Source organism: Denticeps clupeoides, chromosome 8 (assembly GCF_900700375.1).
Source record: "Denticeps clupeoides chromosome 8, fDenClu1.1, whole genome shotgun sequence".
Classification (NCBI taxonomy): Eukaryota; Metazoa; Chordata; class Actinopteri; order Clupeiformes; family Denticipitidae; genus Denticeps; species Denticeps clupeoides.
The window spans coordinates 10,577,457-10,602,785 of NC_041714.1; the positions used below are offsets into that span (position 1 = coordinate 10,577,457).

Sequence of the window (25,329 nt, forward strand, 5' to 3'; positions counted from 1 at the left end):
TCATTAAATGTGTTTTCTTTATTTTCATGACCATTTACACTGTTAGATTATCACTGAAGGCATCAAAACTATGAACAGTGATGGAGTGCTGCGGCAGATGACCTGGACTCCACAGTCACCGGACCTGAACCCAGTCGAGATGGTTTGGGGTGAGCTGGACCGCAGAGTGAAGGCAAAGGGGCCAACAAGTGCTAAACACCTCTGGGAACTCCTTCAAGACTGTTGGAAAACCATTTCAGGTGACGACCTCTTGAAGCTCATCGAGAGAATGGCAAGAGTGTGCAAAGCAGTAATCAGAGCAAAGGGCGGATATTTTGAAGAAACTAGAATAGAAAACATGTTTTCAGTTATTTCACCTTTTTTTGTTAAGTACATAACTCCACATGTGTTCATTCATAGTTTTGATGCCTTCAGTGAGAATCTACCAATGTCATTTTCCTTCTGCTTCGCATTTATGTGCTACTTTGCATTGGTCTATCAAATAAAATCCCAATCAATTATTCCAAAATATGGAAAAGTTCAAGGGGTATGAAAACTATTCCAAGTCAACACCATTCACATGTTACCATTCATGGTACATGTACATGCTCATAGAAACAGTAAATATGAGTTTCAGTAAAGTTAGGTATAAACATGGTAATGGTGACTGTTTAGAAAAAGACATACCGGAAGATCAGTGGTGTGAAGGATCGAAAGCCTACAGTATACGTCACTGATGATCAGTGCAGTAGGCCCTACTGTTGCAGAAGCGTGTCATTTGTTGGCAACTTTCACAGATGACATTTCCAATCAATATTGTCCTTTCCATTACACACCTATATTTAAGTGGCTGCTATTTTTTTCAGGTTTAGACGAAGAAAAAAGAAAATCCAGACTGGGAGACGGCAAGGTCAGGCAATTACGGGTGAAAATGCCATTTTGTTGTTCCGACTCCATTTTTTGACAAAGATGGAGTTGAGGGCCTTGTGTTTCTGGCATCTTATTAAAAGCATTCATCTTAAAATGCCCCGTTGGCAATGCCTAATACACAGCTTTGTGAAATTACACCCTTTTGGCATAGTTACCTCACAGTAGGCAATGAGCAAAGTCATTTGTGGTTTATGTTTTTCAGGATGAAGTTTTCCACAATTTTCACAACAGATAGCAACAAATGCCTTCTCAAATCCATTTAGCTGACATTTACATTTTCCCATTATGATGTGACCCCTTGGCTTTTCCATTCAGATTTTTTATTTCATTTTGTTTTTAAGAGAGGAAATCGTACAGCAGCCCTCAGCTTTGCAGCTGTGTGACGTGAGCACCTGAGAGCCAAACCGCGAGGCAACAGTACTGGTGTCCTACACGGTGTCCACAATAAAAACTAATCACGAGCAGCACGACAAGCAGCCAGGTCTGGAGCTGAAGGGTTGATAGTAGGTCATCTAATTAAATTTGTGCACAGGTCTAACAGATCATTACGGCTGCAAGATGTCCCCTGCTCTGACAGCGTCCCTGTTTACAAGAAACAGATGACAATCTATAATTTGCTTAAAACAATCAGGCCTACACAACATATTACATTAGGCTATTCCAACTTACTGTTCATTATGTCTTTGAAGAAGACTAACAAATATATGAAATAACAACCAGAAGACACCATGATTGCAGATAAAAAAAATAATCATAACTTGCATTAGGGTCAAATTATTTCATATAAAGAAATAAAAAACAAAAACCTAAACACATTATTAACAAGAACTTAAAGTTGTATCACCTCCATGACATAAAGCTGACGTCTTATGAAGTTACCAAAATATGGGGACATGTAGGACGTTTTCTCCAGAAACAGAATTTACGCAACATATAGGACTGTAACCATGACAGCATGACTGTGTGCATTTATTTGTAAAATGTAATACAAGTAGTCATTTCATCATTCATACAGACAAGTGCACAACTGTTCCCCCCAACACTCAGACCTTAAACAAAATATTATATACACAAACCACAAAAAGTAATCACTAATCACAAAAGTATTCATGTTGTTCAGTTGTTGGAGGAACGTTACTGTTGATCAAACAAAAATTCAGAAAAATATATTTAGTAGCCTGCGATACATGTTCCAACAGGAGGGTTTCTGGGTCATCTGTGATAACAGAGATAATCTACATGCAAATGATTACAAATTTTAAGTCACATTACCTTTGTAATTAAGTTTGGAATTTATACAGAGGGGGAAAAAAAAAAAAAAAAAAAAAACACAAAAGAGTAAATTCTTTATTTGTGCAACAAACATTTTTGGAACATGTTTTTATTATGGGTGAGAGAAAGGTATGTGTGTTTGGGAGGTATTTAAGTTTTCATGCTTCTTATATATTTTAATATTCATGTATAGACCATCTGTACATAAACTGCAACTTTACTACTTTACAGCAAACCACTTCTACATGATAAACACACCAAAACCGCATAGTTCCATATTTGAATAATAACAGTTTTTACTGTTTTAAAATCCATGCAGTAATTCTGGCCACAACAGCTTATACAATACTTACTGGTAGGAAATGAACCAAACAAGATAGCAAGCAGCAACTAAGGGGGTTAATGCGTTTGAAACTCATAGTCTGCCTATGAATTTTTCTGCACTAAGACCTAATTCCCTTGACTATGGTTTGATTCCAAGCTGTGCTGGAGCACCCACATTCTTGCCTGATATGATTCATGTGTTATTGTTGTTGAGAGTTAATATACTAACTATGCCATGTGAACATGAAAACATAATTTAAGTCTATATGGAAATGTATGCAAATTTCACCCAATCATGGCAAAAGTGGCTTGAGTCTTTGGACATAAAGATTGTAGGGTACGTTTTGTACCAGCCTCCATCAATCTGCTTGGTTCCATGATTATTCAGTAAAAGGTAAGGTAGTGGATGAAAGAGAAAAATACAAGAGGAAAAAAAGATTCCAGCAATCTATTCTGGGACTACTAAGTATAAAAATCTTTTTCTGGATTACTATTGCTATCTGAAAACAAGTAGTAACTAATTCAGAGTGAAATATTCACCAGATGTAAAAGGCATATGGTGCTTTCCTTGGATATCTCAGAATAACATAAAAATACTTTTTTTTTTTTTTTTTTTTTAAAGGAAAGCACTGAGGCGTTCATAAAAAAAAAAAAAAAAAAAAAAAAAAAAAAAAGTTAAAATTTAGGGCTTGATTACCCACTCTCGCATTAATGGCAGTCTGTAGGTGGAGTGGGACTCCCACTGGTTCTTTCTCCACAAGTGTGAGCGTCGCAGCTCAGTCTCTCATAGAGGAAGCCATACAGTCTGATGCTGGGCCGAGGTTTGCGGCAGTTCTCACATGCTTCGTGATAGTACTGTTCCAGCAGTCTGAACAAGCTCCCTGAAAAGAGGGACAGAGAAACATAGTGAGTGATTTGACTGGATGAGACTGGATGCAAGCCCCTGACCATTCTAAATAAATATCAAATTATTTACATTTTATTAACAATGTAGTGTTCATTTGTGCAGTGTAAAGCATAATTAAAGACTAGACACATCAACAGTGGATGTAGATTCTGCCAAACGAATGAGGAATTATGCAAACTTGCAAACTCTGAGCTCTTACCTACTGTCACCCTCCTGTCTGTGAGGAAGGTGTGCATGTCACTCACTTCCCTCATCAGTTCAGCGTCACCAAATGTGAAGTAGGCCATATCCCGCCCAGCCTCAGCTGCTGCCATGAGCTGTAGCAGAGCTATGGGGTACAAAACAAAATGTGTATAGATGTTAAACTATATATTATATACATTCAGTGTGTAATATTATAAACAAATCATGCAACTCATGAGTGTTTACAAAATAGATCAATTTTTTGCTTGAAATGGGAATAATCCAAAGGACAAATGAAGGAACTTAATCTCTGTCACAATTTAAAATGAAATCTCTCTACATAATAAATATTTAAAAAGGTTCCATGCAAATGACTGCCTAATGAATCATGGGAAATGAGTGTGACTACAGAGTGGGTTTAATAAGGGGGGGACCTGATCCGCAAACACAAAATAACAGAGCGTAAATCACACTTTCATTTAGCCCAAGGAAGTACTTGCTATTTAAGAAGTGTTTCTATTTTTAGACTAGTTGAATCCAAGTGTACAAATATACTAAGTTAATTAAATTAAATAAGTTAAATTAACTAAAGCACAAAAAAAACACAGATTTTTGTAATAATTCTTAATAATTGTATATATATGTACTTTCTGATGACCTTTTCCTTTTCAGATCAACATACAATGAATATTTGACTGCACCCTGATTTCTATCAACTTGTAACACAATTTACTTAATTTATTGAAGAGTAACTAGGTTGAATCTCTTAACTGAAGAGTGTCAAGGTGCCACTGAGGTCACTTTGAGCAAAGTACCTACACAATGCTCCGCGCGCCATTCATGGCTGCCCACTGCTCACTAAGGGTGATGGTTAAATGCAGAGTACACATTTCATTGTGTGCACTGTGCTGTACTGTGTATCACAATGATTAAACACTGTCAAAAATCTAGTTATGGATGCTCACAGTAGTACAAAGCCAAACAAAAACCCTCATAAATACTCAGTCATGCATTATGGTGTACCTTTGAGTCGTGTGTCTCCACGGAAGGCTCCGCAGCCCCAGTTACCAGTGGCCACAGCAGAGAAATGCTTACTGTCCACTCCTGGGCGGTAAAACCCGCAGTATGCCTGAGGCAGAGAACACACGATAGAAGACCATATGACCAAATCATGAGGAACGACATAGGACCACGTTAGACCAGTCGTTCTCTCTTGGGGTCCGTGTAATGTGGACAGGAATGTCTGAAATGTGATGTAATTTCTAAAAAGCTGTATTGTAGATGGCATGTCTCATGGGTGCATTGGGTGAGTTCTGCCCTGCACCCAACAAAATCCCTGAGCTGGATTCAATCATTATGTATAATGAATGAGTAGGTGAGTGTTTGGTAAGCACACTGAACAGGTTGACAATTCTGTAGGTGCACTGAACTGTGGTTATATTCCTAATCATATTAAAAGGAGATACTGTGGGGCTTAATAGCTTGGCACCTACCTTATTCAATTCTCTCATCATTTTGTCAGGCTGAAACTGTTCAAGGAAAATCCTGAACTTCAAGGCATCCATAGCTACTATCTCTGTGCACCTCCGCTGCCACGTGTCTCTGCGAAAGGGAAATGTGCAACGTGAGGTGACCGTTGTGATGGGTGGAGAGCGAGAGAGGGGTGAGCATGATGAAGAAACAACAGCTGTTACAGCTGCGATTTCAGATACGTCTCACTGAGCAAATGGACAGTTGGGGCAGATCACATGGTATTTAGACCCGCTCCCAACTGCACAGCCCCGCCTTCAGAATCTCACTGAACTACATAACTGCATGGCGGGGGATAAGTAGCTGCCACAATCCTGCTGCCTAATGGATGCCAATTTATAACCCAATCTTAGAAATATATTCTAATATAAAATCAAAAGAATAAACAATCAAACTAAAGCATAATGACAGATTCAATAAATGTGTCAAAAAATTTGCAGTCATAATGACTGTATTAGTTACATAATTATCTTTTTTGTTAAGGTAAATGTTACCTGGGCGTCTCATCTTTGTGACTCTCCTTCCACTGGTAGGTTTCCGCATAGCCGGTGTGTTTACTGTACTGCTCAGCACCTGAACAACACAGCCGGGTTGCAATTAAAACATCTCCTTAGTCAGTTTCCTGGGTGCATGCATAATGAATTTAAGCTTATTCACTTCAGGTCGACTGAGGGCTTACGAAGCTTATGGTAGAGCAGGTCCATAGAAAACTTTAACTGATTTAACAGATGTCAACTGATTTAACCCATGCAAACAAATTCGGTTTACGGACCCTGGACCTTTGAACACCAAAATGTAATCAGTACTTTCATGAGAGCAAACTAATGTACATTTACAGCATTTATCAGACGCCCTTATCCAGAGCGACTTACAAATCAGTAGTTACAGGGACAGTAAGTGGGATTTGAACCTGGGTCTTCTGGTTCATAGGCGAGTGTCTTACCACTAGGCTACTACCACCTACTACTAGGCTACTACCACCCCACAATGTGCCAAATGTAAAGAAACTCCCCCATGGAGATCCTGATGTGTTGTGTTCACAAGAATGGGAGAGAGACATTAAACACAATGCCTCCAGTCAAGCCTACTGGGCGGGCACACACACACACACACACACACACACACACACACACACACACACACACAGAAGTAGAAGACATCTTCATTTAATTCTGCCAGTTCAAAAAGTGGTTTTGTCTGAAGTGATTCAAGAAGAAGCTGGTCTGTCTCTTAAAAGGACCAAACATGGCTGTGGTCCTGACACCAATGTGAGCAAGTGCTTTTGACATCCAAAGACTCCTCATGTTAACATCAAAATTCCCTGATAATAATCACCATGAGCAGAAGCCTCCTTCCTTCACCTTTGTCCAATTTGTGACCAACTCCAGAATGGAAGCCAGGAAAGGGCCAAAATGCAACATTTAATCCAGTGTTGGGCCCCGGAGCCAGCTCCACTGACGCAGTAGGAATGCATTAAGACCTTGTGTCGAAATGCATTACGAGGGGGGAATGTAATTTTCTGCACAGCAGCGATGAAGTGTGATGGAGCCTTGGCTAAGAATGAAGACGACAATTAATATTTTGTTTGTTTTAATAAGGGCTGTTTTTCCCCACAGTCATTTGCAACAGTTTAGAAAAAAGAAAGATGATGGCCAAGACCAGAGGATCAATAAATGTGGAAGAGTTAACCTCTAAAAAACCGAGGCAAGCAGTTTCAGGTTAGTTCAGTTCAGGTAGGTATACCTGATCCATACTGTGCTCTCCCCTGGATAAGGGTGCTCAGACTCCAAGAACAGTTTTTTTTTTAATCTAATTTCTACAGAACATGGTGTCCATTGTTTATTTCAGTCTATGGTTAATACTGGGGCCCTGGGGCAGTGGTTGGCCGAACGGGTGAGGAAACCGACCCATAATCGGAAGGTTGAGGGTTTGAATCCCGAGCCGCCATGGTGCCACTGAGCAAGGTACGTCCCCACACACTGTTCCTTTCATGGCTGCCAAATGTTCCCTCAGGGGATGGGTTAAATGCAGAGGCCACGACAAACTAATCACTTTCACTGTCAATATGGCAAAGCAAAAGCTTGACAGATACACTGCTAAATATTTTTGGAAGCAAGTGATGCAGATAGCAGCCTCTTAGAAAAGAAACTAGTGGAGTGTCGACATGCATGTTCATTTCTACAGAAGTGCTTTAGGGCAGTGGAACGTGACAGAAGAAGGTTCACCCTTCTGGCAGAAGAAAAGTAATTTGACTCTTGCATTTGACACCATCTCAAGTTTTTGCACCACGGATCAATTAGCATAAGACTTTCTGCAATGCTTTTATAATTTTTTTTAATGGAACCATAGTTTATACCCATCTACAATTTCCAAGTCTAGGCCATAATTGAATTGGCAAAAGGAAAATTGCATCAGTTTGCCAAGATAAGGTCACAGCAGCCTTGATGAGGACATCCTTCCTCTATTTAAAAAGTATGATGAAGCACATGGCTCGACTAACTGCTCTTCTGCCCTTGCGTTCGGGCTCTCATTTAACTACATGTATTATTTGTCAACATGTGGACTGTGCGATGGAGGAAATGGGAATGGGACTTAATATGCTTTGTTGATGTTTCAATGGAAATTCACCGGAAACAATGTTATTGTGGGCATCAGTATTCACATATTCAGTAGACAAATCTAACCAGGGTAACAACATATGGGTGGTTTAAATTTCTGTTCAAATTTAAAGAAGTTTTAAATTTAAAGAAACCCCCATTCAAGAGAGGGGACCAGAAAGAGGGAGTGTCACCTCAACATGTGGACTTTAGCATTGAGGAAGATGAAAAAAGGAGAGGAATCACTGGGCAGTCGGGAGTGAATCAGTGTAGTGAATTTACGTTCAGATTGGATGTAGGGGACTGGGGAAAAAAAAAAAGAATCCCAGACAATACTCAGTGAGTAGTGGAAAATCACTTCCAATAAGGGTGGTGTATTTACTACATACACAGGTAGACAATTTGTAATTTGGAACTCGATGACAACCAACAGCATGGGGGGAAAAAATCTTGACATCCAATTTGATTTCACGGGCCAAGTATTAATGACCACAGGTAATAAAAGCCTCAAACACATGGGTAATACAATAGCTCTGTTCAAGATTTGGTTAAAGTGCAAGTCCAGACCTCTGTAACTGTCAAAAGTAGTTAGCCTGGAGCAAACAACAAGTCCTCTGAAAGTCCAACACCCTTATTTGAGTTAGTAAAAGTATTGATTAATGTAGACTGTGACTCATGTATAGCTATGGAAAAATAAGAGAGAGAGAGAGAGAGGGGGGGGGGGGGGGGTGCAGCATTCCATAACTGAATTGCAACACCAGAAAAAAATTATTCTGCTTATTAGACAATCAGATCAACCAAATCTCACCAAACAAGGAAACCACTGCTGTTTCATTCTGTTTTGACTGTTGAACCCTTCCTCTTATTACTTTCATTTGTTTACGTAGTTGTCTATCATTACTGCATGCTTCTGTATGCTAATTAATTTTTTTGATGATAGCAGAGTGATTCAAATGTAGCTTATATATAAAGAACATGTTATAGTTCACAAATGTTTATGCAAAGGCACAAGCCCATTCATTGGGTGTTTAATTTTTTCCCACATCTGCATATTGTAAAAATAATGCTCAGTTCAGTTGGATGTAATGAGAGTCACTATTTTTTGGCACTTTGAAATGCAATTATACAGCAGGAATAACCACGATGTGTATGTTTTCGTGTGTGCTCTCACCTGTGATGATGAGGCACTCATTATGGTTCAGGGCTTCAGTGAAAAGTCGTGAAACGATAAGCTCCGGGTTGAGTATGAAGCGGATCTCCTCCTGCACCAGGCCCTGTCCAGTCACCCCTCCACCCACCCTGCGGTTTGCAAAGTCCACCTGAGGATGACACATCCAGGAGGGGACCATTTAATACCACACACAGGAACGGTTCAGAAAATGAAATGAAATGAAATCCAGTAGAGCACTGTTCTACAGAGACCCAAACACCCTGCTGTAGCTGAAGAAAAGCCTCTTGGGTGCATCTTCATGAGCCACCAGGGTCAGCTTAACTCAAACGAATTACCAAATATTAAAGGTCTATTTCCTGGTTCACTGCTTAGGGGAAGGCTAATTCAATAATCTATTTCTAAACTGCAAATTTGCATCCGACAGGACTTAGCAAGGTATCCGGAGAGCACAATTACAAAAGGGCTGTGTGCTGGACACGCTGTTATGTTCCAAAATGTGAAGCAAAGTCAGCGTATCAGATTATGCATTATCAACAACCATTGTTGTTTTGAATCGTACCTCTAAATCAGTATTCAAATTAGAGCTGATGTGTCGTGGCATCACTGGTGATGCTCTGAAACGCTGGCAGAAGTGGTCAGTTGTGTCTGACCAAAACTGAGTAAATAACAACAAGGGAGTGGCTGTATAATGCTCTGTTTTGTGGGCTGTCAGATCCGGGCTCACTCGCCCATAGCGTGGAAGGGAAGGGTGGGTACGGCAACGCCTGGCAGCTGATCCCACTCATCAGGCCACTCAACTCCAGGCCACGGCGCCGAGTCTCTCTTCAAAGCCACTGACAGCCTGTCAGCCTCGTCCCACCTCCTGAAAACATCCGTCAATCCAGCTTCCGGGGCCCCGGGACCCCTGGGAAGCGCCAGACCCACTCATGTGTGCGCGTCAGTTGTCAGCGTCCACCCCATCCACAGTCAGGGGAGAGGTGTGAGGAGGGGTAAAACGGATGGAGCGCTGCCCTGAGGCAGACACGTGGGTGGAGGGCCTGATGGACGGAGTGTACGAGGGGGATTGGGGGCCAGAGCAGGGCAGCAGGAGGAGCAGCATGACCATAGCGGAGGCATTTGATGCTTCGGATTTTATCGGTGGACGGCCCAGTCCAGTCTCAAAAGATGCACTCAGTGAAGATAAGAGAAAACAGCATGGGCAGAATGCTTACAGGCTTTTCCAGGTTTCAGTCTTTTAGCTCACATTTACTCAAACATGTTCTTAAATAAAAAGACTAATGCAAACTTTTTGAAGTTGGTACCAATAATTTAGTGTCCTTTTTCAGAAAAAAGTAGAAGAGATCAAAATACAAAACTTCATTCAGGGTATCCAGTTTTCATTTATTACGGTTCTAAGAACATCTCTGTATGAAGTCATTTTCGGGAAGTTGTGATGCAGATCATTGTACTACCTGAAGCATTCCAGCGCCTTGATCTTCAATGCTCCCATCACAGGTAATGTGTAGTCTCCTGAGTTGCACCTGAGAACTAAAATATGACAATGTGTTCTTATTTAACATTTAACCAAGCGGTGCGGTTATGACTTGCTATTTTCAGCTACTGCAGGCATGGTCAACTGCAGTGTGGAATTATTCTAACGCACACTAGCTTCAGCATGGCATAATGTAATGAAAAATGACACAAGTTTGACCCCTTACAGCGCTCTTTCTTTTGAGCCGCCCTGCCTTCAAAAGCAATGGGCCAGGGTGTATACACAGTGCCAAGTTCCATTCATCAAGGAAATAGGACTCTGAAAAGAATGATCTCTGAAATGGCCCTCTGTGCAGTGGCTGTATGGATTTTCAGCTTAGCAAAGTTTGTGTTATAACAGTTATGGATTTAAATCAGTCACATAAATCTTTTTTTTTTTTTTTTACCTTATTGTTTACTTACCTTTCCCATTTTGGAAAATTGGTTAAACACTGTCTTGTGAATGTCACAAGTCCTGTGGGCCCTAAAAAAGAAATGATATGTTAAAAAAAATGTAACCTCAGAAGTTCAGCAAATCTCATTTAGGGGCTATGCTGTGAAAAACTTACTGGAATCTGTGACCTTTTTGAAATAGCATAGCAGAGTCTTCAGTTTTTCAACCTTCCGAAGACTAGGGCCGTCATATATTCTGAAACAGAAAAATGGGTGAATACAGATATAAAACAGATATACAATAAACAATGGGTAACAGTAAAATTTTTTATTAATTAATGTTCAATGTACACAAACCAGAATTTATTTCAGAATGGTTTAACATCTGAATAACGTTTACAAGGCTATCTTATTTATGGGCATGTATAAACTCCATGTCAATATTTTTATACATTCTCATGCTTTAATAATGCACAACTGATAGGTCTTCCACATTCAACAGTCAGTCATATACAGCCCTGTTTAGAACAAGAACTTGCATTTGAGCTTGAGCAAGCAGATCTTCAGCAGTGACGGTGCCATGGCACTTCACCCAGCACCACACGTGAGTTAAACTAAAGCTTTCAGCCTGACATCCGCACCCCCTCCACTTTCTTTCTCTCCAAATGTCTGTGCTTTTTACGTGAAGGGCAGCCAATCAGAGAGGAGTGGAGAGAGGTCTGTCAGGCAGCAATGGCAGCGCCCCAGGCTCCTCGTGGGCCACATCACAATAACCATCACAAACCATGCAGGAAGAAGCAAGGCCTCCTGTCCCGAAGCCTTGAGGACCATTAGAGGTCTGCAGGTTCGCTTTGAAAAGGCTACAAAAAGTCCAAGTATGCCCTCCCCCATCCTTACATGACTCACTCCATTTAGGGCGCCACGCTCTGCCAGCTAATCACGGGCCAGCGTTTATCTTTCCCTCCCATCCCACTCACAGGCTATGGCAGAGGGGAAAAGCGAAGGGAACAAATGAAATGACAAAAGGGAAAGCTGATGCACTAAAAGCCCTTCAGGGAAAAAGAAAGAGCTCATTTATTAAAGTTGATTCCTGCATGTAGCCACCTTCCAACCCCCACCCCTCCTCAGTACAAGCAGCCAATTGTGCGTAGGATGGCAAGCCTCCTTTGACATGAGATAGCCGCCAGGATAAAGCATTTCAGTACGAAACAAATTGTTGCCCTCTGGGACAAAATAAAATAATTATATACTTGGTATAACTAAATAATATTAACAGTTTCAAAATGGCAAGATTCAATTACATGTGCAAGAAAACATTAGGTGCTTTAACAATATGGATGAAAATAACAACAGTCTTAATGACTAAGAATAAGAAATGCAGAAAACAAGAAGCAGCTTATACATATATTGAGAAGACATCAAGTCAAATTTTTACAGTGTTTATAGTGTTTTTTTTTTTATAGAAAAATTATATATTCACCACAGATTTATGTAAAATGAATAATTTTGATATTTACATATATCTAAATTATGTATAATCATTTATTTATAAATGATCATTTATTTTATATATACAAATTTATTTAAAGTTTCTAGAAAGTTGATATATATTTTAATTAAAAATCTTTATTAACGTATCTTACTGTATATAGGATCCTCCCATAACAGAAGCCTGCAAAAAATCTCACTGAATGTTGGTACTATGTGTGACTAGGTGGGAACATTTTTTTCAATCAAAAATGTATTTTTAAATGCATTTTTACAGATTCAGGTAAATGTGTCGGTGGAAGACTGCACAACTATCATTTCCCGGAGGCCAAATAAACATGACAGCTCTGCCAAAACAGCAATTTGCAAATTGCCTACCATTCGACTGCAGCAAGACTCTGGACGATAAGTAAACTGATGGACAGTCACTCAATTAGAGCGGCCTGCAGAATAACGATCGGCCCGCCTGCTTGTATCAGCTCTCTTCCTGCCTTCCGAAAATGCCTTCCAGTGTTTGCTAACCTGCTGTTTAAGGGCTCCATATCAAAGACATGCACTACTGTGGCCCCTACTGTCCACTATCTACAGAGGATTCCTGAAACGAGCCACGGGGAGTAGCGAACCAAATATCTGAAGCAGATAAATGATACCGGTATACTGATGTGTCCCACATCCTGTTTTTGTGGGGCAGTGGATGGCCTAGCGGGTAAGGACCAGTAATCGGAGGGTTGCCGATTCGAATCCCGAGCCGCCAAGGTGAAACTGAGCAAAGCACAGTCCCCACACACTGCTCCCCGGGCGCCTGTCAGGGGACGGGTTAAATGCAGAGAACACACTTCCCTGTATGCACCGGGTGCTGTGCTGCAGTGTGTCACATGTGACAACTAACCACTTTGACCAGGGATTTTATAGAGAAATATTTGGGTAAAAAATTGTGTATCAGTTTCAGTTCTGCTCTCAATTTTCTTGGCAAATGATAAGCTAAATAAGTTAAGAGTAATTCTGAGTCTGCAGACACCACCCACCCAGTAAATTTTCACATGTGTGCGCTGCTGGTCACTGATGCCATTCTGCCTTCACTGCCAATCCAAATTCAATTGGCTTCAAAATCCTCTCGGGCTGGAATTCTGTTAGCGGCACAATTACCCAAATACCTCCTACCCAATGTAATTGGGCTTCTATCCAACCTGGTCATGTCTTATTAGTGTACTGGAGGGGAAATAAAACTGATTGAAAGAAAAAAAAAAAAAAAAGGGGGAAGGGTGAATCAAATTGTCACGCCCATCTGATAACGTGACTGACAGACCTTAATCAGATAAAACATGCCATGCAACCGTAAAAGAGAAATATTCCAGCACACCGCGAAATCCAATAACAAAGGGAATAACAAGCGGGTAAATACATCAGCTTTGCATTCTCATGCAGTGCAGCAGGGCCTGCGTTCTCGGGCTGACAGATGAGGATGTGCCAGGAGAGTGACGAGATTGATAACTGTGCACTTTGTGAGAGAGCAGCCTGGCACAACACTCATCTGTTTTAATTACCCTTTTCAGGTATTATTTTCTGCCACCGTGCCGCACGGCTGACTTTAAGAGTCTGCCGATGACAGAGACTTGCCCACGCTGTCCCGCGCACAAAACCCGGCAACATCAGCTGCGAGTAGGGAGAATCCAGCAGAGCCGGACAACAAACCCTTACTGCAGTGGAATGTAGGAAAAATCAGGCATCAGAACAGGATGTTGGGAGTTCTTGTGAATGTCTGATTCAGTTGTTCAGCAATCAAGAGGTGGTTTGAAATGTCCAGAATGAGGAAATAAGACCTTTAAGGCCTTGATATATGCCCATGTCACTTAAAAAATATCTTCTTGGTGTCAGAAATAATTACACACCAACCTCCCTAGGTAGGATCTTCTTCTCCGAGCTGAGTTTTCTTCAAATCCTAAAAACCCAATCCAATAATCTTACACAGCCCTTCTCGCAAATTGTTAGATTTGTTCACATTTCTAATTCAAATAACTTCAATAACTTCAATGTGATTTTTAATGGTTGAGACCATTCTGTCTGAGCATGACCTATATGTTCCACAAGTTCAAAACTAATGCAAGATCCCAAACCATAAATGTTGAGAGCACAAGCAGCCCTCACCACACCGTAAAAATTCTTTTTTTTTTTTTCTGCAACAAGGTAAGGAATCCTGCTGTGTTTCACTAACGGCCCCAAAGAGTGATGAGAAGACAGGGCCTTTCCTACCTTTGGAAATTGATGTCTGGATAGTTTGAGTACTCCTCAGAGCGGCGGGAATTGCGCCTGGGGAAGGTGCAGAAGAAGGCATTGGCCAGCAGGCAAGCGATCTGTTCCTGGGACATGGTGATGGAATGATTCATCCTCTGCTTCAGCAGCGGGATTGGCTGGAGGAGGCCATGGAGCAGAGGGGTAAAGGGGAGGGGGGTAAAAGTAACTAGTTTAGCAATTTAATATGGAGGCAAGGCAGAACTGCATTAAGCAAATGGCCAGCAGTAATTAAGGTGCTCTCCTGGACCCTTAGATCAGCCAGCAGCATTAGCATCCAGGGTCATCCATCTGGACTGATTGGACAGAAAAGACCTATTTAAAGCACAACTAATTACTAATCAATGACAACATTTATAAAGTGAACTTAAATGTAAGCACGAGTTTTGAGTATGTAAAACTGAACTCAAGGTGAATAAGAGAGGAAATAGTTGGGTTTCTACAAGAACTACAGAGTGAATGGAAATGAGAGTTTGATTGCACCTAACATAAAACATAAATTACAAAAAGTTTACCAAAAACAATTAAAAAGAATAAAAGTAGCTAATTTTCCTGGTTAACAGTCAGATTACTCTTCTTATTATTTTGAGCTTTAATGATATTTGGAGAGAGGCTGACATCGGTGAGCAAGTTTAGCTCTGGCCCGGAGGTCGCAGATTTGCAGGAAAAGGAGGATCGTTAATTTTAGAGCAGGTTCCTCGCAAATAACTCACATATTTCAATACAAACCTGAGAGAAAGAAGGTGGCATTTCTGATGACCCCATAGCTCCAAGTTAAGGGGACAGTGTAGAGGAGGGCCAGGCTGCTTCAGCATGATCCAAAAAGCAAAGGCCCTTGCTTTAATACTGGACCAGTAAAGTCCATTTTAGCAGCACAATGCACTAAGCCCGTTATGAATTTTCAGTGTTTTCAGGGTTCTTACACAGTTTTAAAAAATTATTTCCATGACTTTTCAATAACTCTAACGCCATATGTTCTCTGAAATTCCCATGCAAACATGAAGAGAAAAAAATCTGAAAAAAATTAATTTTTGAGCAGGCCCAAGCCCCAGTAAAATGGGCCTCCATCAGGTTCGGGCATAGAACATCAGCTACAATTTACATGACTTTTAAAATAGGACACACGGCTGCAGAAATGCTGGAATATGGAAGCAACACACGCAGCACCACGTGACGTGGTTCACTACGTAAAGCGAGCAAAGATACTACACAGACCTGCGCTAGATTTAAATATTGTAGTTGAAAACATAGAAAAACATTTCTCACACGGTCTTATGGGAACTATGTACTTCAAGTTATACATTCATGTGAATCAGATTTCAAATGACTTTTCCATAACTTTATATGTTTATTTCGTAATCCAAATACGTTCCAGTTTTTTAATGACCGTAGGAACCCTGACTTTTTCATCATCCCTTACTGCCACATAAAGTATGCGGATTACTGAAACATCTAATTAAGTGTGTATCAGTGAGAAGCATTCAAATAAAGCTGTGTTGTTTGTACACTGTATTGAATTATTAGTGTAAAAGGGGAAATTAAAGTGTGCACACAAATGAACCACTAAATTGCTGTGTCTGCCCAACTTGAGGCCTCTGGGCACCTAACAATTGTAAAATATAGATTTTCTGTTGAGCAACCAAATTCATGTGTACAACAAACAAGTGGATGCTTAACCAGCAGGTTCATGTTAAGTAACACATCCTGACCTTAGGACATTTAAAAACAAGTGAAGAGAGTAAAACCTGGTGATCGCGTGCACACACACACACACACACACACACACACACACACACACACACACACACACACACACACACACACACACACACACACACACACACACACACACACAATCTTGGCTGCAGTTCATTCTACGGTCAGGCTGCATCATAAAATAATGTTCCTTTTGCTTTGGGAAGGTTTTAGAGAAAGGTCTTTACTAAAAAAGATTTAGCTGCCCAGCAAAGAAAAATGATAGTGAAAATAAACCTGGGCCATATTCATGATTTACAGCTCAATTTATTTCTCCCCACACTAAAATCAGTGTTATGCAACTGAAAAATTAGTTAAGAAGGCTTGCACGATTATGCTAAAAAACACTAAACTGAACTGAACTAAAATGTAAAAATGCTACGACATACACTTTTCTGAAAGCACAGGACTGTAAATCCAGTCTGAGGAATGGCTCGATGTTTCAGCCCCCATTACCGTGGAGACTGATCTCCCCTCCCCTGTAATGAGCCTGCCGCCGCTGCAGATGTAGCAGCGTGACTGGTTATCGTCCACCTTCACCTCGACACCACAGAAAAGCTATTGATCCGTAGTAGGAAGAAAAACCCTGCCCTTGACCCTCACCCTACAACTGGGCTCTCCATCAACTGTCTCGCTGTGGCCATTTCCTGCTTCCACTACTGTCAGCTGAACACTCCAAACAAATCAGGTTAGCAGCAGGACAAGAGTGGAAAGAGTGGCTTTCACATTTAAGACTCATGAGGTACATGAGGTGGTTGAGATCTTACATTTCTGTCATATTCAAATGAATTATTTCAGTTATTAGCCACGCCTCGAGTTTATGGAAATTCAGCTCCTCGGTCAAAAACAAACCTGTTTATGCACCGCTACACTGTCCCTGTGTACATTTCAATGCATTTAAAGCATTACAATCAATTTCATATTTTCCTGTTTCCAGCATAAGGGTTTGATGGAGGTTGCCAGTAAACCGATTTCAAGGAAATCATAAGCACACGAAATTTGCTTGTGGCATTTTTTATTGGTACGGCATCTTTCAATCTTACCTGTGTGATGAGTAGTGGAGCACGAAGGGCCAGTTGCACCATGCTGGGGAAGACCACCTCAAATAGGTGGTGCACCTCACAGTGCTCCAGAGCCTGGAACAAACAGATACGCGTGTGAGTGTGTGAATCCGTCTCAGGTCAAGCTCAATAACTAGAACTCCCCCAACGATCAATTAACACCTCATACAGAACCACAAGAAACACATAGTAAATCAGCTGTGGCCATCTGTGTGTCAGCAACATTCCCTTGCTAATAAACAAACTACTCATTCTTATACATTCTTGTTCTCCAAAAAAAAAAATAATACGATTGCAAAGATTTATTGCCAAGATTTCAATTTCTTACAAATGCTTAATACATTAGGTCAAAATAGAAATCTGAAGAATATGAGCAGTGTAGTTCGAACAGACCATTTGTGACTTTTCTCAACAGCAGGACATTTATTTTGATCTGAAAACTATGTAAGAGACAATTTAAAAATCTCTATTTTAAATAATTCTGCTGCCTAATCCGCGGCCGAACGGACACATTATCATTCACATCTGACTGTCAGTACTCGAGCATCAGGTAAATGAGACACTTGAACCCAGCTGTCTACTTGTCAACCGGAATATTATTCAAGGTCCAGTGTCACAGGAAAATGAATGGCCGCGGAGCCGTCAATAAGTTGTCAGTGGGTGAAGGATGTCATTTGCACCTTGGTGATCCACAAAACACAATTTGTGGAGAATTCCTCATCTAAAAAGCATTCCCAGTGGCAACTTAACATTTAAATATAAGAGGAATCAAAAAATAAACTGTAACCAAAGACAAAAAAATTATTCTGGCAATTAACCGTTATCTAATTATTAATCTGCATCCGATTGTTTCCTAAGTAGTTTAATCTCAGGAAATATTGCAGACTATCAGAAGATGACCTCCAATGATTTTAATTAAAAACTGTGCTGCGGCTGTAAAGTCTGCTTGAGTAGAAAAGGCAGCAATGGTGAAACGAGGAGCAATATTGGGCCAATCTCCTGTTATGACTTCATCCAGAGAGAAATAAAGCAACAAATAAAAAGAGCAGAGGTTAGACACAGAGGGAATGACATCAGCTAAGCCATAAAGATGCAGGTTTAAAAAAAAAAAATGAAGAGGAAGGAGAAAGATGGGCATAACGCTGTCCACCAATCTTGCAGGGAACAAAAAAAAAAAAAAAAAAAAACTAACAGCACTGCAAAGGCCGCAGATTCGACTGACTGCTGGGGAAATCCTAAATGTGTGCAAGCTCAGCAACCCTCGGTGATTCTCTTAAAGACATGGCCTTCCCCCGCCCAATCATACCCCAGATTTACAGCGTGCTTATTTACGAACGTATTGGCTTCAAATGTCATGGTGATCAGTCACTGGCGCCATTTCATCAAGGTTAGCTGCCGTGCTGGCCAGATTAAATGGGATTTCTGGAACAGATGCAAATCGCCAATATATGCAAGGGGCCACAGGACAGCGTACCTCCGAACAGGAAGCCTTGGCACACCATTTAGCGGTAGGAAGAATTTTATGCGGCCGCAAAGGAGGCCTGACTAAACGCTGTCATAAGTAATGACCTGCTTGACATCATAAAGCGCTCCTTTGGGCGTAATGAATGGCGCGGCCTGACAGGCCGGGACGGGGAGGGGAGCTGAGGTAGCAGGAGCCTGGGCTTGCTAAATCACGGCCCCCTCAGACAGGCCAGCGCTGCGCTTACACCAACACAGTGTGCCACACAACTCCGTACCTCATCCCCTACCTGACAAAATAATCAAGTGGGTGAGGCAGGGGAGCCTACCGAGCGATGGGGAGATTTACCGCTTTTTAGCTTCAGATTTTTCATTAAGTGCTGGGCCCTAGTCAAACAACATGCAGGATTGGATTTAAAAAGCTTCTTTGTTTCTAATACTGTTCATACGATCCACACTGCACTTTGCCTCAAATTGTAGAGCACGCTCCACGTGCAGGGACAGTGTCCAGAGCGCAACGCTGCAGACACGATCACTTCATGGTGCAGTGTACCAGACACAGACCAATACGGATTATTTTACTCCTTCTTTTCTCTCCTTTGGCCCTCAGCTGTCAATCACTGACCCAACGGTTTTCATTCACACTCAATTAAATTGCAAAGCACAACATTTTTTTTAATATCCAACTGATCTGAAATTTGTAAATGGTTAAACCATTACTCACTTTGTCTCTTGAAGTCAAGTCGGGTCTTTGTTGCAGTCTCCAGAGGAGGTAGAGACTTTTCCCCATAGGTGGTAATCACTGGCTAATGGTTTTCATCAGCAAAGCTATATTGCAGCCTACCCATAGCGACCATCACCATTACCAATTTACAGCACATAAACGAACCTGGTAACTATTGAAGGTAAATTTGTGAACACTCACACACGGTGGAGTATGGGACACCCGTAATGAAACACCCCTTTCATTTTGTGTTTGGTTACCTAGGGCACATAGTTCAGAACAGGACATACAAGGTGAGTATCAAAACATGATACTAACTTTAATATGAAAAAATATTAAGCAGTAAATTACTTGTCACTACAACTGAATAATTGGCAAGTGAACATGCATTGTTCAAGCATTATATCACAGTGCCCTCTACTGGCAAAACTGTCTCGGTCTGGATTTAAAATAAAGTTTTTCCATACATTGCATTTAATCTTTCTTTCCAGAAACAAGGAAAGAGAAGTAGTTGTTCCAACACCACTTACAAAATTATAATTGGGCATATTTTGCAAATGGCATTTTCCCCAATTGGATTAAATTGGATTGAGATGTAAAATGGCAGACAGTTATAGATCTGCTGGCCTTAGACCAGGAAGTAATGGTAAGAAAAATGCCACCCTGGAAGCTAATGTGTATGCTTGATTAAAAAGGCTATTTGGCAAAGGAGAAAATGTGACCATTAATCTGAAAAGAGCAAAGCACTATGGAAACATTTTTACTGCTGCAGTTCATAGTTCTAATTTGAGAAAAGTCAAAAAGAGTCACATAGAATATTTGTGCTGCTAACACAAAGGCTCTGGTGTGAAGGCACAGTGCACCCTATGATCACTGAATTATTTCATTCAGTTTCACGTAAGGCAACATATCTTGCACTAAAGACAGTTAAATGAACCTTCATTTAGAATATCACCATAAAACCTATTAGCTACTGTACTTAAATCACGTCCCCTTGAGGAAAATGGAGACAGGCCGCGTCCGGCCATGAACGTGGCCCATCTGTTGGGTGGGTTCAGGCTGAGTAAACAACAGTGTCTCTCAGGGCTCAAGCAAGCATCTGCCGATGCCATGCTTGGTGCCCGCCTCAGTCTTAATTGGATGGCACTTGGAGAGAGCGCGCATGGAGCGTGGGCACCAGAAGGGGCAGATGCACGCCGCTAAGCGCTCAGCCAGACAGCAGACCTGCAAAAATCAGCTGCACTCTCCCCTGTGCCGGAGCAGCGCCACGCCGCTTCATTAAAAGCCCTTCAAATAGACCATTAGTCACAGTCTTCGGAGCCGGGGGTGAGCAAAACATCCATACACAAGCAGCCAGTGGAGCCTCGCTGACAGCAAAACCTTACCACGCAAACGTAACAATTCATGGCCATTTTCATTAAAAGTGCTCCATGTGGCACAAAATCAATGCAATTCGTCCATATTGAAATGGACTGTCTACAGCTAAATAAGAATAAAAAAAGCAAGGTTCAAAAACTACACATTCTTGGAGATGTTGATTAATCAAGGAAAGTGCCATCCATTAAGTGGTTAATTTAGTTCTTCTAGAGCAGCTAAAATTTGCCAATTTGCAATAAATACTTTGTTAGTGGTGATGCAAATTCCAGGTGTCTGGCTTTGGGGAATAATTTAATTTATGGGATTTTAATTAGCTCCTTCTAATTTACTTTTCACTAACAATGTTATCAGCTGCAAGTGAACCACCTGTAGTACCGATAGTTGGAACCACCTGAAACAAAACCTTCCCACAGTCTTGTGTCCTCCTGGGGTTTGCTTCTGTCCACTGCATTATTTCCATGGATGTTTTAATGACTGGTGTCCAACCAGTACACCCAGCCTCCCCATCTGTCATGGTCATGCCATCATGTCACCAGTGACATATTCTACATTTTCCTTTTTAAATCTGATCTGCCCAGCATTAGATTGTCTAGTATTAACAGCAACAAGCGTATTCTTTGGCTTCCCCAGTCACCGCATGCATGACTGGTACAAAGAGCATCACATCGTTTCTGGATAAGGTTCCATAACTAGGCATGATACAAACACAGGACCTGCAGGACTGTCTGGTAATAACTGAATAATAAACATTACATTTATAATACTCACATCTGTGCAAAGAATATTTAGGGCTGTGAAGTCCCATCTCTTGGTGTAGGCAGCATTGTATCGGAGAATTGCATCCTGAAAGGTGACCAATGATGCATGATGTTAGATCCTAAAGAGACCATCCTTCTACCCAGTGCAATAACAAAAGAAAAATGTGAAGATTATGCTGCCACCCACTGGTTGTTATGGAAACAACTTTTCAGAACTGAATAGACTCAGCATTAATATTCCCAATATTGTTGTGTCTTAGTTCTGTTCAAAAACATATAATCTTGATAAGATTTTAGTTTATTGACAGTTTACTTACTCGAAGGTCCAGCGAACTTTTGCATTCACTTTCCAAAGCAGCACATATTAGGTCCCACCGACTCTGCACTGTACTTCCTTCCTATTAAAACCATTTGTTAACATAAATAATACAGGCAGGCACGGTTACAGTTACTGAAGGAAAAATAGTAATTAAATTGGTTACTTAATGAAAGATTCATGATTATAATTTTAGTTATTTCTATCTTCCCTGAAATAGTTTAGTTAGATAAAATTACATTTTATATAGAGTAACTTTAAATTGTAACAAATTACATTGGCAAAGTATACCACTGATGTGAGCTTTTGTTCAGACATTTCACCTCATTTTCCAAAGGGAAAAGGTTCTTTTCAGAACAGGGCATCTTCACATGAACATCATCCCATGCATCTTTGTATTTGCTTGGGTATGGAACAGGCACCTCATCTTCTCGGAGCAGGTCTGTCTACAGAAACAAGCAAAATGCCAAGTATATTCCAGGATGTGAACGTGGAAGAGGGGCAGCAGATGTCTAATAGAAGTATGCAACACAACACAAAACAAAAGTACAAAAGATTTTCCTTAACTAGTCTAGTGTATTTGTTTTCCAATCGTTGTATTCTGTACTCAAGGCCAAAAGTTTGGACACACCTTCACATTCAATGTGTTTTCTTTATTTTCATGTCTATTTACATTGGTAGATTCTCTCTGAAGGCATCAAAACTATGAATGAACACATGTGGAGTTACATACTTAACAAAAAGTGGAGACCTGGACTCCACAGTCACCGGACCTGAACCCAATCCAGATGGTTTGGGGTGAGCTGGACCGCAAAGTGAAGGCAAAGGGACCAACAAGTGCTAAACACCTCTGGGAACTCCTTCAAGACTGTTGGAGAAGCATTTCAGGTGACGACCTCTTGAAGCTCATCGAGAGAATGCCAAGAGTGAACAAAGCAATAATCAGAGCAAAGGGCGGCTATTTTGAAGAAACTAGAATATAAAATATATGTTTTCAGGTAGTTCACCTATTTTTGTTAAGTACATAACTCCACATGTGTTCATTCACAGTCTTGATGCCTTCAGTCAGAATCTACCAATGTAAATGGTAAATTGAATGAGAAGGTGTGTCCAAACCTTTGGCATGTACTGTAGATTAAAACTATCCTTAATAATGTGTTGATGGTTCACAAACACACATTATGAGCCTGTATTCATTGTAGTTCCTGCATTAATTGAATGTAATTGCTGATTAACAAAGATGTGCTCTCTCTCTCAGGAGTTGTAAGGGTTTCAGCTGAACACAAAATGGTCTGAACTGGCCTTACCCTTATCATGACAGTGTGATCTTGTGCCACCTTTAGGTGAGGCAGGGGACACCCATGAGGCGGAACCCTTTTGAGCTTCTCAATTTGTGCTCCCATCCACCTCTTCTCCATCCTTTCTGTGGATATCTGCACACTAAACAGGTTGCAAAGATGAGGACTGATTACTGATTTGTACTTTTTTTACATGGCAAAACTAAACACACTTGTAAGAGAACAACATACCATATGGGTGCATCTGAGGGGCATTTTTGCGTGTTGGAACCTGAGGGAGACAACTCCACTGGGAAGCAAGACGTTTCCTGAGGGTCTGGGTGGGCAGATGCCCCCTTGTCAGAATCACTGAACAGAACTGATATACAGGAAGGACTCTCTGGGCTCAACATCTGCACATCTTGGGGGACAGTGGAGCTCTGATCTAGACTTAGACTGAGGTCCTTGCTTTTGGGGTCACTGCTTGGCTTGGCTGAACTGGCTTCAGATAAGCTGGGCTTCGCAGGCCTCTGTTCATCAGAGGAACTTTTCTGACTGACAGTACTTATGCAGACACCAGAGTCTGACTCGTTCAGTCCACAAGTGCCGCCACGGTCCATGCTGGAGGGTTCCGCTGACAGCTCACTTTTCAGCTTTCTGTTATCGTCTGACGTGCCTGACAGGGCGTCATCTGTCTCACATTGTTTCTGTGGACAATTCACTACATTTTCTGTAGGCTCTGCCGATGTGTTGCTGTGAAGAAAAATACGTTTGTAAATGCACGAACTGTTAAAATAATCTCACAACATGCATTGGACAAGTTGAAAGAAACAATGAATTACCTTTCCAATTCCATCCCATGCTCCATGTTTAAAGTGCAAACAGTGGCAGTCAGATTATCTAAAACCAAAGGTTTTTTTTTTAAGTACATGAGATCAATACATTTATCAAACTAAGACTTTATGTCACACTTTTTTGGATGTAAAGGTCCTCTTTATTTTATCTTTTTAACAGTGGCTTTTTACAAGGTGGAACATTTATATACTGTCTTGAGCTCTTGTCTGTACTTCTATAAAGAATAAACTGCCAACGAGCAACTTAAGCGACTGAAACTTTTGTTGCACACTGAACTAGAACAGCTAACACTTGGGACTCTTCTAATCGTACAATCATAATTTCCAAAATAACCCTGAACAACATAGTCGGGTCGTTTGAACGTAGCTACGTGATTTGGCTTCAGAACACAGAAAATAAAGCAACAGCAGGGTGTCCATCGTCTAAAAATGAAGTTAGCCACCTAGCTACATGCTACCAAAGCAATTAAACAACGAGCATAACTGCTTAATTTAACAAATCCGACCACTGCATGTTAAACACTCTCCGTATCTGGACGCTGTGTGGTTTTACAAACGAGGTTTGGTGTGAAGAGCGTACGGCTTTGTTGTGGTTGCTAACGGGCCTGGTACTCAGCTAGTAGTCGCTAGCACCCTTACAAGCTTAACTCGTTCAGAAGCAAGATCCACGTTGACCGTGCGACAACGTACCTCTCCGCTGCGGGACACCGCCTGCCGATGAAGATGGCTGGGCTTCAACGTAGCCTCCCAGCGTCACAATTCATAACACGCATCGCTGATGCGGATTTGTTTCACTTTCAGGACGGGGAGGAATGGGGCGGGTGCTGTGGCAAGACGTCTGTTCAAGTAACCCTGCGCGGCTGTCGTCAGCGATGAAGAGAAACGGGCGAGTTCTATGGCAAGACGTCTGTGAAGATTCTCACTCATCCTGGTGAATTTGGCTGAAAGTTGAGTCATGGCAACTGGACTTTCTTTTTTTAATGGAAAAAGAGGCAACTGGACTTTCTTTCTATGGCAAGACGTTTCAACATTTATAACATTCATATTTGACGATTCTTTGGGAAACGCACATGACGAATATCCTTTCATCTTGAATGTGTGTGTGTGTGTGTGTGTGTGTGTGTGTGTATGTGTGTGTATACAGCATTTATCAGACGCCCTTATCCAGAGCGAC

At 41.1% G+C, this 25,329-nt stretch overlaps 1 protein-coding gene across 1 annotated transcript; it reads right to left on the reverse strand.

Moving 5' to 3' along the window:
• Positions 1–3,159: 3,159 nt before the first annotated feature.
• On the reverse strand, positions 3,160–24,973 carry parga (poly (ADP-ribose) glycohydrolase a). Its single transcript, XM_028989998.1, has 18 exons — positions 24,846–24,973; positions 24,144–24,201; positions 23,554–24,054; positions 23,332–23,464; positions 22,348–22,470; positions 22,026–22,106; positions 21,719–21,793; positions 17,371–17,463; positions 14,534–14,691; positions 10,972–11,051; positions 10,826–10,886; positions 10,345–10,420; positions 8,894–9,041; positions 5,620–5,698; positions 5,089–5,197; positions 4,619–4,724; positions 3,612–3,740; positions 3,160–3,386 (listed from the first exon to the last, which is right to left on the reverse strand). The coding sequence occupies exons 2-18, from the start codon at positions 24,167–24,169 to the stop codon at positions 3,214–3,216; spliced, it is 2,151 nt and encodes a 716-aa protein (XP_028845831.1). The 5' UTR covers positions 24,170–24,201; positions 24,846–24,973; the 3' UTR covers positions 3,160–3,213.
• Between the last annotated feature and the right edge of the window lie 356 nt (positions 24,974–25,329).

Bases quoted from the DNA above. Each gene is read 5' to 3' on its own strand.
- parga (XM_028989998.1), bottom strand. From the start codon at position 24,169: ATGGAGCATGGGATGGAATTGGAAAG. The intron at 17,464-21,718 runs GTGAGTATTATA...TGTTTGTTCCAG, and splicing joins TAAATATTCTTTGCACAGAT to GCTCTGGAGCACTGTGAGGT. The intron at 14,692-17,370 runs GTAAGATTGAAA...GGCCTCCTCCAG, and splicing joins CTCCACTACTCATCACACAG to CCAATCCCGCTGCTGAAGCA.